The 12,927-nt window shown below is 40.3% G+C and overlaps 1 protein-coding gene across 5 annotated transcripts in view; it reads left to right on the top strand.

The window, feature by feature from the left end:
- agap1 (ArfGAP with GTPase domain, ankyrin repeat and PH domain 1) overlaps positions 1–12,927 on the top strand; it is a 117,496-nt gene that overhangs the window by 89,612 nt on the left and 14,957 nt on the right. For 4 of the 5 annotated variants that reach the window (XM_014008549.1, XM_014008550.1, XM_014008546.1 and 1 more), the window contains 4 exons: positions 435–596; positions 10,607–10,761; positions 11,749–11,839; positions 12,122–12,344. In XM_014008549.1, coding sequence (XP_013864003.1) covers positions 435–596; positions 10,607–10,761; positions 11,749–11,839; positions 12,122–12,344 — 631 coding nt within the window. The remainder of the gene's footprint in view (positions 1–434; positions 597–10,606; positions 10,762–11,748; positions 11,840–12,121; positions 12,345–12,927) is intronic. The other variant, XM_014008547.1, reaches the window with a different exon arrangement.

The following is a 12,927-nucleotide window of genomic DNA, read 5'->3' as shown; positions in this document are numbered from 1 at the left end:
AAACCAGTCTAAACCCAAGAACCAAACCAGTCTAAACCCAAGAACCAAACCAGTCCAAACCCAAGAACCAAACCAGTCTGACTCTTAAGAACAGATCCAGTCCACCTCTTAAAGAAGATGAAGTTCATTAAGGCCCTGAATTGAATTGAATGCCTTTATTGCCATTTTACATGAGCACAATAAGATTACCACACCCATCCTCGAGAGACAAAAACAAGGGGGGACAGGTGCAGGCGGCTGCATCCATGAAGGCGCTGCCTTCTATGTATTAGATAAAAGAATAATTGCAAACATGAGGATAGGTGAGGAATACAAAAAGTATCTCATGCTACAATATGAGGTTAAACAAAAAAACTGCAGGTATGAATATTTAAAGTTTTAGATGAAGTTCTTCATACTGATATTGATTTTTTTATGTTTGTTTGAATTTGCAGACCCAAGCCTGGTCGACTCAGTCTGCTCCAGTCCCAGTATCTCCAGCACCACCAGTCCCAAGATGGAGCCTCCTCCGTCTCCTCACGCCAACCGAAAGAAGCATCGGAGGAAGAAGAGCACCAGTAACTTCAAAGTCGACGGCCTCTCCGGTACTGCTGAAGGTAACCCCATCCCCCTCCCCCTCACCTCACACTTTCCCCACCTGGGTTCGTATTCACACTTCCTGAATCAATGCTGAACAATCCACAAACTTGTCCACCATTTGTTAAGATTTATATTTGAAAAAAAGTGTATTTATGTGGTAGAAGAATTCAGAACCTGGGTTGGGAAACGCAGTCATGTGATCACCTGAGACTCTAGACCTCCTCAGGGAGGTAAGGATCTCCTCCATCTTGTCATTCTGTCAGCTCCCCACCCATCTTCTCATCAGGTCTGATACTCTGGGTCTTTATGTCTCAACTCAGAAAGTGGACTTTCACTACATTAACCAGAAATTCTGAACATTAGTCACCTGTTGGCTCTGAGGTCAGATAGAAACTGGTTCCATGGCTGTAAAATCTGGTTTACAGCATGAATCATATTTACCTGATCTGTCAGGTGGCTTTCGTTTGTTTTTGTCAGCACATGTGAACACACTGAGTTTGTAACAGATTCTCTGCAAGCAAAGGTCATCAGTGCTATCACAACCAAAACCAGTTTAAAGCAATGGTGAAAATTAACCTAAAGCAAGTCCAAAACTAGCTTCAAATCAAGTCTAAACCCAACTTCAAACAAACCTGTTTAAAACCAACTCCAACCAAGTCAAGGCAGGTCAAAAACTAGTTAAATCAGCTCAAAACCAGATTAAAATTAAGTTCAGAACCAGACGGAAACAAAGTCCAAATCCAAATTTGAATCAACCTCTCTTCTTCTGTCGACCATATTTGTAGTTTTTCTCTCTATGAATTGAGGTGAAACACCTTCTGACCAAACCAAACAAAGTCTTCATCAGGTTCATCAACATTTTTTTTGTTTTTATTGAACTTTGTGTCTCTGTTTTTTTGTTTATTATAAAAAATAAAAAAATAGTAAAATAGTTATTTTAGGAAAACAAATGGAGATTCGAAGTTCAGAGGTTTACATCTTCTTTWTGACCAACTAAAAAGCAATTTTTTAAATTTCAAACAACCAGAAAAAGTCACTGCTCCTCTGCTATAACAACAGCAGCGTTCTGATTGGCTAATCACTGAACAGACCCACCCACCATAAATCAGCCTGTAGTTATTATTCTTTTATTTTGTGGTGATAATTGGATGATTTTATCTCCACTCAAYGCTCCATGGATGGTTGAACAGATGTGGCGATGGTAGCAGATGTGTAATGCTCCTCTCTTTATCACCGCGGCAACAAGAAGCTGACAAGCTGATTGGCTGTCTAAGTGACAGATCGATTCTCTGTCCTGTTTCCTTTCTCGCAACCATCCTTCTCTCCTTATTCCTTTAAGGTTCTCCTTTTCTTCTCCTGGTTTCCTTACCTCTTCCTCTGGTTTCCTTAATTCCTCCTCTCCTTCCTTAGTTTCCTTACTTCCTCCTCTCCTTCCTTAGTTTCCTTACTTCCTCCTTTCCTCCTCTGGGTTCCTAACTTCCTCCTCTCCCTCTCAGCTTCCATTCCTCTGCTAGCATTTCATCTTCACCTCCCCGGCCCGTCATCCCTCGGCTCGCCCCCCCATCAGTCATCCTGAGAGCTTTAAGTGAAATATTATAAATAATCCAGCATATTGAAATCTTTTATCAGCTGTGTCACTTTCATTATTCAATAAGCGATTAGTAACAGTCTTCCCAATTTAGCCATTAAGAAGTGAGCGTGCTCAGTGGGCCTCCAGCCCACAGCCGTCACACCGGGTGGGCCGGTGAAGTATCTTTGTGTCAGAGCGAGACTGGAGGAGATTCATGAGGAGGGGACCGCCCTCTGAGGCCTAGCTGCCCCAGGTAAGACCACACAGAGGTTCAGGGTCAGGTTTAGGCTCAGGGTCAGGTTTAAGCTCAGGGTCAGGTGATTTCAACTGGTTTCATCCCAARTCCTCATCACTTCCTGCCTATGTCCTGTTTTTGTCCTGATTACATCCTGTTTATATCTTCATTTTGTCTTGTTTATATCTTTATTATGTTTTTTTATATCTTGCTTAAATTCTGTTTATATCTCAATTACTTTCTGTTTACATCTCAAATATGTCATTTTTTATGTCTTTAGTATGTCCTGTTTATATCTTGCGTACCTTCTTATTAAATCTCCCAGGGTTYGACAAGATTTTATTTTTTTACCTGCCGTGTCGGGCAGGTGACAACAAATGTTACCTGCCTGACATGAAAAGTTACCTGCCCGAAACAAAAATGTTCAAATTTTGATAAAATAAGAAAAACATGTACTGTACTTTGTACTACAAAAATATTAACATGGTTATACAGAGGTATATAATATATGACATCTGATTAAACAGATGCAAACATTTTAGACTGAGTTACTAACAGTCGATTGTTTTATCAGGAACATCTTCAAAAAACTGTTTCTCTAGAGTATTGGCCTTGGGGGTGGGGTTTATGAAAACAGAATGATCAACAGCAGCAGCTTTGTTTTAAATACAATTTACAGAACATAAAAAGTCGGAAATTTGCATTAATTAAATCTTATATATTTTGGTGGCCTTAGGATCGCATCTCTGCTTTTTGCAGATGATGTGGTCCTGTTGGCTTCATCGGAACGAGATCTGCAGCTCTTGCTGGAGCGGTTCGCGGCCGAGTGCGAAGCGGCCGGGATGAAGCTCAGTGCCTCCAAATCCGAGGCCATGGTCTTGAGCCGGAAAAGGGCAGAGTGCCTTCTCCGGGTCAGGGGGGTCGCCCTGTCTCAAGTGGAGGAGTTTAAGTATCTGGGGATCTTGTTCACGAATGGGGGAAGAACGGAGCGGGAGATCGACAGGCGGATTGGCGCAGCGTCTGCTGTAAAGCGGGCGCTGTACCGGTCCGTCGTGGTGAAGAGAGAGCTGAGTCAGAAAGCGAAGCTCTCGATTTACCGGTCGATCTACGTTCCTACCCTCATCTGTGGTCATGAGCTTTGTTTGGGTCATGACCGAAAGAACGAGGTCCCGGATACAAGCGGCCGAAATGAGTTTCCTCCGCAGGGTGGCTGGACTCTCCCTTAGAGATAGGGTGAGAAGCTCRGTCATCCGGGAGGGACTCAGAGTAGAGCCGCTGCTCCTCCACGTCGAGAGGAGCCAGTTGAGGTGGCTCGGGCATCTGGTAAGGATGCCTTCTGGACGCCTCCCTGGTGAGGTATTCCGGGCACGTCCCACAGGGAGGAGGCCCCGAGGAAGACCCAGGACACGCTGGAGGGACTATGTCTCTCGGCTGGCCTGGGAACGCCTTGGRGTTCCCCCGGAGGAGCTGGAAGAAGTGGCTGGGGAGAGGGAGGTCTGGGCCTCCCTTCTGAAGCTGCTGCCCCCGCGACCCGACCCCGGATAGGCGGAAGAAAATGGATGGATGGATGGATGGATGGATGGATGGATGGATGGATGGATGGATGGATAAATCTTATATAGTGAATCTCATATCCAAAGATACATTTAAGATGTCTCCACACAACATGATGATAAATCTAATGTTATTTATACTAGTCAGAATATAATTAGAGATATCTTAAATAGGTATTTTGAATTGTCAAAATATATTAAGAGATGTCTATTTATTTGTTTCTTTCATTCATAAAAACAAAACCATCTATGTACAGCATTAAAAAAATAAATAAATCATACCCTGAAGTAAAAGGGTGCAGAGTGAAGTAAAAAAAAACTTTTTATCATATTTGCCCCTTATTTTCAAAAATCAACTTCAACAAACAAACAATCTCAAGCTGGAAAGCTCTCCAAATTTAAAAAAAAAGTAAATAAAACAAAATAATAAAAGAAAACATTTTATTATTTTATCCTAAATAACTAATATGTCTAGTTTAGTTATAAAACAATTTCAGATAACTAGAATATAAGTGTGGTGAAGCCAAATAAATGATAGATCGGCCTGCCATACAATGAGCCTCTAACCCACTGCTGCTGCCCTCTGATCTTCATCATCATCTTCATCAGAGCAGAAGCCGACATTAGCAAGATGGATTTATGACTGAACGAACTCCCACATATTTTTTTCATCTCTGCGGGTATCAATACATTAAAAAAAACAACAACATTTTTTTCCTCCGAAAACACGGGTGTGAAAAAAGCTACGGTTGTTAAAGCTTCTCTCTGCACGACGTGCAGCAGGAAGGAGGGAGGAACTTGTGATCCTGCGACACGACGGCAAGATGTAAATTCTACAGCGGGAGGGGGACATTTTGACAATTTATTCTTTCTTTACGTGTTTTAAAACGCCATATTTCTTCAGTTATTTTCAGAAATTTTTGAATAAATGGCCCTATTAAAAAATAAAAGAAATTGTTTACCTGCCCGGTCGGGCAGGCATTGGGACACACCCACCTGCCCGACAATGGGTTTTACCTGCCCYGRGCAGTCGGGCGATAGGATTTCTYGAACCCTGAAATCTCCATTACGTTTACATCTCAGTTACGTTCTGTTTATATCTCAAATACGTCCTAAATACATGCTGTTTATATTTTGATTATGCCCTTTTTATATCTTGATTAGGTTCAGTTTAAATCTCTACTACATCCTGTTAATGTCTCTATTTTGTCCCATTTACCTCGTACTTGTGTCCTGCTTTTGTCTTGTTTATATCCTGTTCATGTCTGGCTGTTTGGTTCATGTTGGAGGACATTTAAGGTTGAAATTAAAACCTGACTGAATATCTGTGGGTTCTGATTARAGAGATTTTAAAGTTATGAGCTTTTGAATGAAAGATCTTGAGGAGCATAGAGTTAGTGTCCTCTAATCCTGTCAGTGATCATCTTCAGACTGTTTCTGTCCTGCCTGAGCTCACCTGAGGACACCTGGGTTTGACAGGTGCACTGGCCCAGACCAGTCGTCTTCTATGATTGTTATGATTTTATTACTGGTTACACAGAGTCAGGTTGGTTTGGAGCTTTGTTCYCCAATAAATAAAACTATCATGTTGTTTTTACTCTGATTATCTTTGTCTGTTTGGTGATCTGAAACATTTCAGTGAGAGAAAAACCAAACCCAGAAGAAAAGTGTCAGGCAGAGGAGGAAGAARTAAATCTCTTTCCTCCTGTAAAGAATCTGCAGGTTCTTCAGAACCCGGAGCGGAACCGTGTGCAATGTTTTCCAGGTTATTAATGCTGTAAAATGCWGTGAATAATATGAGGAGTAATGACCCGTGTCTCAAAGCAATCCTGTGTTCGCTGACATTTAAGGCTTTTAATTTGTGTTTCCTGCGGCCCCCGTCTGCCTCCCCTTTCCTTTCACGGCACCGTTCGGACTCGCCGCGGCTCCGCGGTGGGCTCAGATCCGTGTCCTGCCTTCTCACTGTAAATGTTGCATGTTTGGTTTGTTCTGTTTGTGCTGCTAAAGGTCGGCGGTGTCAGAGTTCACAAATTGCCTCGGCGCCACCTACCTCTGCGCGAATGTCACCAACAGTAGCCGAGAGCGGTGCCGGTAATTACCGGGCCGGCGCCGGTTCTGTTTGTGAATCTCTATGTGCACGTGGTGACGTGCACAGAAACAGATTTTACCAATGCACGTTGACTCAAAAAACAAGAAAAGTAGAACCTGCAGAGAAACAAACATCAGACTCAGTTAGATAACCAATGAAATAACACTTATTAAATGTAATTAACTAATAATTTACTGTAATTAACTAATAATTAACTGTAAATAACTAATAATTACCTATAAATAATTAATCATTAACTATTCATTTCTACGGCTCCATACTTTTAAATTTGAACATTTTCTAAATTGATTTTTGTTGAAGTTATATGAAATTTGAAGCCAAATAAAAGTCAAACTGAAAAAACTGAAAGTTTAATTTAAAGTTTTGATTTTTTTTCCAGCATTTTCATACATAATTCTGATCTCATCAGGCATTAGCACCTTGTATCTGTACTTAGGCTACTTTCAGCTTTTAGCTACAGTTCGGTTAGTTTTAGCTGTTAGCTATGGTGCTTCTAATTTTAGCTTTTAGCTTGACTCAATGTAGCTGTTTGCTATGCTCATTAACTTTTACGCAGTGTTTTTTTTTACAGCTAGCTTTTGGCTAATTTGCAAATTTTATTTTTTAAAACATACTTCAAAATCTTTAAGATATCGAATCAGTATATCGTTTTACATTTTTCTAATATTCTCAGTTTTACTGTTGTGAAAATATTGCTGTCCGTTTAGTTCGTAAGACATTTTTTAAATTTAAATGTTGAGTGTTTTCGTGGCCACAAGGGGGCAGCAGAACTTCTCACTAACAGAACATCTGACATATTTATTTTATTTAAAAGTCCTTAAAACAAGAAATCCACAAATAGAGAGTTTCCTAAATAAAGGAAAGAAATAATGAGCTTCTAGACCTAAGGGTTCACATCAGGTCTCAGGAACAGGAAGTGAAACAGGAAGCTAAATAATGAAATATTTCAGAGCTGAAACCGAAGGCTAAAAGCTGCGGGAAACTTTTTCTGTTGACCTTTAATGTTAAAAATGTGACGAGTGCAGCTTTAAATGTCACGCTGTTTCACTCTATCCTGTCCACTGAGGAGTGCGGTGCCGGTCCAGTGGGGGATGTGGGGGTTCAGAGTCCCTGGTGGGAGGGGTAACACCTGTTTTATTTATTACCTGCTGTGTGTCGTGTCTGAGAGCAGCGTTTAAATCAGAAACAGAGTTTAATTTGCAGCTCAGAGAGTCACGGCCTTTCTGGATTGTTGGTTTCCATAATTGNCCCCCACCCCCTCCCATCTGAAAACAGTGCATCATGGGAATTTAATTATGAAGGAAATGTAGCTGCTGACCCTGCAGGACTCGAGCGGAGCCGTCATTCAAAGCCAGTGGGGTCTCAGATCCTCTGACTTTGGGTTCTGAAGGGTTTTTAGGGAAGAACCAAGGGTGCTGGAGGTCATCCTGGTCCCTCTGCCCCCCACCCACTCCCTCCATTAGGGTCAGTGATAAACAAAAGCTGCTCAGTTGTGTGTGATGATACTCTGCTCCATCCTGTCTAACAGCTTCCACATGTGCAGTGGAACCCACCGACACCGCCTGCCGTTAACCCGAACCACATCAGAACCATGTYGGACCCTTAAGATCTAATCAAAGGAGTCTGAAGAATCTGTCAGCTGTTTTAAAATCACCGTCAAACTTTAAAGAAAGGTTTTAAATTCCTGCACCCACTTTGCTCTGACGGCCTAAATTTAGACCCAGAACAGCCGAAACCACTCAGAAACTGTATAATTGTCTGAATTGAGTCCACCTGTGAGCAATCCGAGTCCCACGTGGACTCAATGTACCAACATCTGCTGCTGAAGACCTCCGTCTTTACAGCACCATTGACCCAGAAGATGGTAAAAAACAAATACAGTACTCCCAGACCACACCAGGACTGAGGTTCTAATGAAGCTGGGTTCTAAAACAACATGAAAACTTTCTGACATCCCATGAAAATGTGTCATTGGATTAAAGGAAATTTCCCAACATGATCTGGATTAAGTTGAAACTGAGTCATGTTTCAGCTAAAAGTTTGAAGTTGTAAAAATGCTGACTCATCGTTTACATCTTTGTTCCACCCGTTTTATTTTTGTAAATTTAACCAACTAATCAAATTTCTGCAGGCTTCACAGTGTCTGTTCTGTTGCTTTTTAAGTTCTAAATGCCTTCTAAATTCATCATTTTAATTTATTTTATCTGTTGGAATATTTGAATAACTTCTATCTTTAGATGAGTCAAGCTCCGCCCCCTTCCTGTCTAATTGAGCCCTGATTGTCCCGTTAACCTCTGAACAGTTCTCAGTAATGGACCTATATGCCCCTCCACAGCAGAATCTGACCTCTTCCTCTGACACAGGAAAGGCTGTGGGGTGGTTTAGGGACTCTCTGGGGAGGGAGTGGGGACATCCTGTCGGCTGGGGGTCAGCAGAGGTCTGTTCAGAACAGGTGTCAGGCTTTGTACCACAACCTAAACTGGTCTCTGCAGGGAGACCTCAGTGCAGAGTTGAGGACATGTAATCGGTCTGTGTTAACCCAACAGAGGAACAGAGACTACACAGAGTTTTTATTTGCTTTGATGGGTTCTTTGTTCTCTAAGGGTTCTTCATGTTGGACCTGGTCTATGGTTTATGGTGAGTGGGGACAAAGAACCCATATGAGCGGGAGGCCTCGTCAGTGGATCCATTGCTCTCCCCAAAAGACACTGGTCTTTATTCAAACCTTTGTATATGGTCCCAACAGTAGACTTAAAGTTGTTCTATCTGCCTGAAACTTACAGCCAGAACTTTGACCTGATACTTCCTGTCAGTCTGTCATTTATTTATTTATTTATTTAGTAACTCTCTTTTACCAAATTTTAATTAAAGGTAATTAAAGTTAATTAAAGGTAATGTTTTGTAAGCCTTAAATATAACCTGTAAAATATTATAATCAACCAATTGTAGATTTTCAATAATTTCAGTTAATAAAATAATGTATTTTTTGGGTGACCATAATGTTTTCTAGTAATAATTCCTACCGCTCTTCACTGTTAAATAAAACTAGGATTTGTAATTGTTTTGCATGCTTTTCCCCAAACTTCAATACAATAGATTAAGTGCAGAACAGCCATATAGTATACAGTTTATACAGAGCTTTATCATTCAATAGCTCCCTTACTTTGTACAGTAGTGCTATTGATTTTGCTATTTTTATTTTGACACCCAAAAATTTAACCTCACTAACTCTATAAATCTCAACAACATCACTTCTAAATGGGACATCAGTCGTCTTTTTTCCAAATATCGTGTGGTTTGTTTTATCCAAATTTAATAACTTATTAAGTTGAAACAAAGTTTGTATTTTCACAAATTCTGCTTCTATCATCTCTAACATCTGTTCAAAAACTTCACCCAAACAAAAAAAAATGTTGTATCATCTACAAATAAAACACACTTCTAAGGCCCCAACACACTAACCAAGTCATTCACGTACAAAATAAATAACTTTGGTCCAAGCACAGTACCCTGAGGAACTCCACATGTAATATTACAGAATTCAGATTTACCTGAACAAACGGTTCTTATTAATCAAATAGATAGATACTCACTGTAGTGCTAATCCTCTAAGGCCATATTTGTTCAACTTTTCGAGGAGAATGTTGTGGTCAGTAATGTCAAAGGCCTTCTTTAGATCAACAAAAACACTAACACAGTGATCAACTGCAGTTATCTTTTCCATTAATTCCATGAGAGCCACTGATGTTGAATTATTTGCTTTAAACACATATTGGCTGCTAATTAAAATATTCTGTTTATCTCTAAATCGATCTAATCTAGTTATGAATAATTTCTCTAAAATTTTTGAAAACTGGCAACAAAGCTATTGGTTGTTGTGGCCTAATTATTTCTCTATCACCTTGACACTGTCCACTGTTCATATCTTGTGATATCCTCTGGACGTCATCATCAAGTTGACCTACTTCAACGTATCAGGATGAGGCAGGTTATGATTGGTTGGTCATTATCACATGATGTTAGCTGACAGTATATCATTGCTTGGCAGCCAATGACGGGCGGGCCACATCCAACAGACTTCCTGATTGTTTTCTGTTTYATGTCTGCCCATTAATAAATGACTTTACGAACATACCCGCAAGACTGTTTGTCTATTTAACATCCTTTCGCCGTGTTTCTGCCCACCTTCCCACRACATTGGTCATTTTCCACGCTCCACTCAGATGGTTTGTTTGGGTTTTTTTTTTTTTTTTTTTGGACTCCCTAAAAGATAAAAACTCAACGTGAGTGGGTCTGAATGCTGATCAGTTTCTATATAGACCTGGAGTTTAATGTGCTTGGTATCATCTAAACTTCAGAGTCATGCTGTGACTCAGTTGTTAGAACTTCATTTTACTGTTTTGTTCAGTTTATGTAACTCTACTGCCTGTGTTTTGTACCAAAATGGTTCTGACACTGCAGCAATTRTAGAAAACTGCTTTCTTCTGGTTGTTTGGTTTTGTTCTTTAGGTGAAATCTCAATAAATTGAAACATTAATCTTTATGTTCTGTCCCGGCAGAACAAGAGGAGAACTTTGAGTTCATCATTGTGTCCCTGACGGGTCAGACGTGGAACTTTGAGGCCACATCATACGAGGAGCGGGACGCCTGGGTGCAGGTCATCGAGAGCCAGATCCTCGCCAGCCTGCAGTCCTGTGAGATCAGCAAGAACAAGGTCAGCCGAACTTTACAAGCTGTAGTGGTCCTGGTTTGATGGGAAGTCAGGTTGTCTCATGGTTTAGCCACTCAGCTAGCAGCTGTAGCATCAGGTCCTGCCCATCAGAACCATGTTCTGGTGTCAAAAGTTCTCAGATTATTTCAGGTTTAAACCAGGAGCAGAAACACCAGATCTCCACATAATTACAAAATACCAATTACTGTATAGCAGGCAGGTCCGTCTGAGCCGGGTCTGGCGTGTTTACCCCCCAGGCTCTCTACCTTTTATTACCCCACACACACACACACACACACATACACACACACACCATCACCACCACCACCACCCTCATCCTCACCCACCTAAAACCATTTCATTTGTTTGTCGTCTCGTTCTTTCATTTTACGGACATGAAACAGTCTGGGTTTGATGTGTGGAAGTCACAGCTGGGGAAGGTGTTGAGTATTAATCTACCAGGGCCATCAGAACCACCAGAAGCACAACAATGTCTGATGTTTTCAGCTTCTTCAAAAGGAACAAATTAAAAAATATTTACGATCCAGTATTTTTAGAAAACAAATAAAATGATCTCAGATTTCCTGTTAATAATCAATCATTTTTGCAGATTTATTTTGATGAGACTCAATGTTATAGATTTATTTTTATGGTTCTCATTACAGTTTTATTTTTGATAGGGCTGACTGTTACAGTTTTATTTTGACAGGTCTTATTGTTACAGTTTTATTTTGACAGGTCTTATTGTTACAGATTTATTTTTGACAAGTCTTATTGTTACAGATTTATTTTTGACAAGTCTTATTGTTACAGTTTTATTTTGACAGGTCTTATTGTTACAGTTTTATTTTAACAGGTCTTATTGTTACAGTTTTATTTTGACAAGTCTTATTGTTACAGATTTATTTTGACAGGTCTCAATGTTACAGATTTATTTTGACAGGTCTTATTGTTACAGATTTATTTTGATAGGACTCGTTTGTCTTTCAGTCTCGGTTGACGAGTCAGTCGGAGGCGTTGGCGCTGCARTCCATCAGAAGTATCCGAGGAAATGGCCGCTGTGCCGACTGTGAAGCTCAGAGTGAGTAAATATATTTTAGTTTTGTTTATTTTTATGTACAGAATTGTTTCTGAAACTAATGTTCAGAGAAAACTAAAGATTATTTAAACTCTGGTCCACAGAGAAAAACAACAAACGTTTAGTGTTGTAAGCTAATATTAACAATGTACCTGTTGTTTGGCTGCTCTTCATCTCAGTGAGTTTAGAATAAACTCTTGAAAATATGTTGTCCCTCAGAGACCTGCCAGGACCCTGACATCCTCAGTCAAACCCTATAAACTTGTTTTCTTATTGCTCCTCTAGACCCAGACTGGGCCAGTCTTAACCTGGGGGCACTAATCTGCATCGAGTGCTCAGGTATCCACCGGAACCTGGGCACGCACCTGTCCAGGGTTCGCTCCCTGGACCTGGATGAGTGGCCTCTGGAGCTCATCAAGGTGATGTCGGCCATCGGCAACGAGCTCGCCAACAGCGTGTGGGAGGCCAACACTCAGGGACGCCCCAAACCTGGACCGGACGCCAGCAGGTAGGCTGAGGGTCAAAAGGGTTAAGACTCTTTCAGGTTTTACGTCCAGGTTCAGAACATTAAACGTTCTGTCCAGTATCAACAAAGACTGATAGAAAAACAAACAAAAAAACTGTTTTATTTAGGATTAATCTTTAAGGTTTGTAAACAAAGTTATTTAGTTAAGCTCCTCTAAGAGAGAAGACTTTTAAGATAAGATAAGATAAGATAAGATAAGATAAGATAAGATAAGATAAGATAAGATAAGATAAGATAAGATAAAACTTTATTGATCCCACAGTGGGGAAATTTGCACATTACTGCAGCTTAATACAGATACGGCTGAGAAGAATAATGAAAGGTAAATAAAAGATAAACAGTTTATTTCTAGAACAATTTGTCTTATTTTCACTAATATTTTTGTTTTATTTGATAATAAAGCTCATCTGTTTTCCTCTGAAAAACGATGCAGTTTTTTTATCACGTTTTGAATTTAATTAGTTTGAACTGTTCGTGTTAAGTTTGTATCACAGGAAGTGAGTTAGTTTTGATCATTACAGGTTGTGTGTGTGTGTGTGTGTGTGTGTGTGTGTGTGTGTGTGTG

This window comes from Austrofundulus limnaeus, unplaced genomic scaffold (assembly GCF_001266775.1).
Source record: "Austrofundulus limnaeus strain Quisiro unplaced genomic scaffold, Austrofundulus_limnaeus-1.0 Scaffold51, whole genome shotgun sequence".
NCBI lineage: Eukaryota > Metazoa > Chordata > Actinopteri > Cyprinodontiformes > Rivulidae > Austrofundulus > Austrofundulus limnaeus.
Note: the sequence above shows the minus strand (reverse complement) of the source record. Positions and strands in the feature narration are given on the sequence as shown.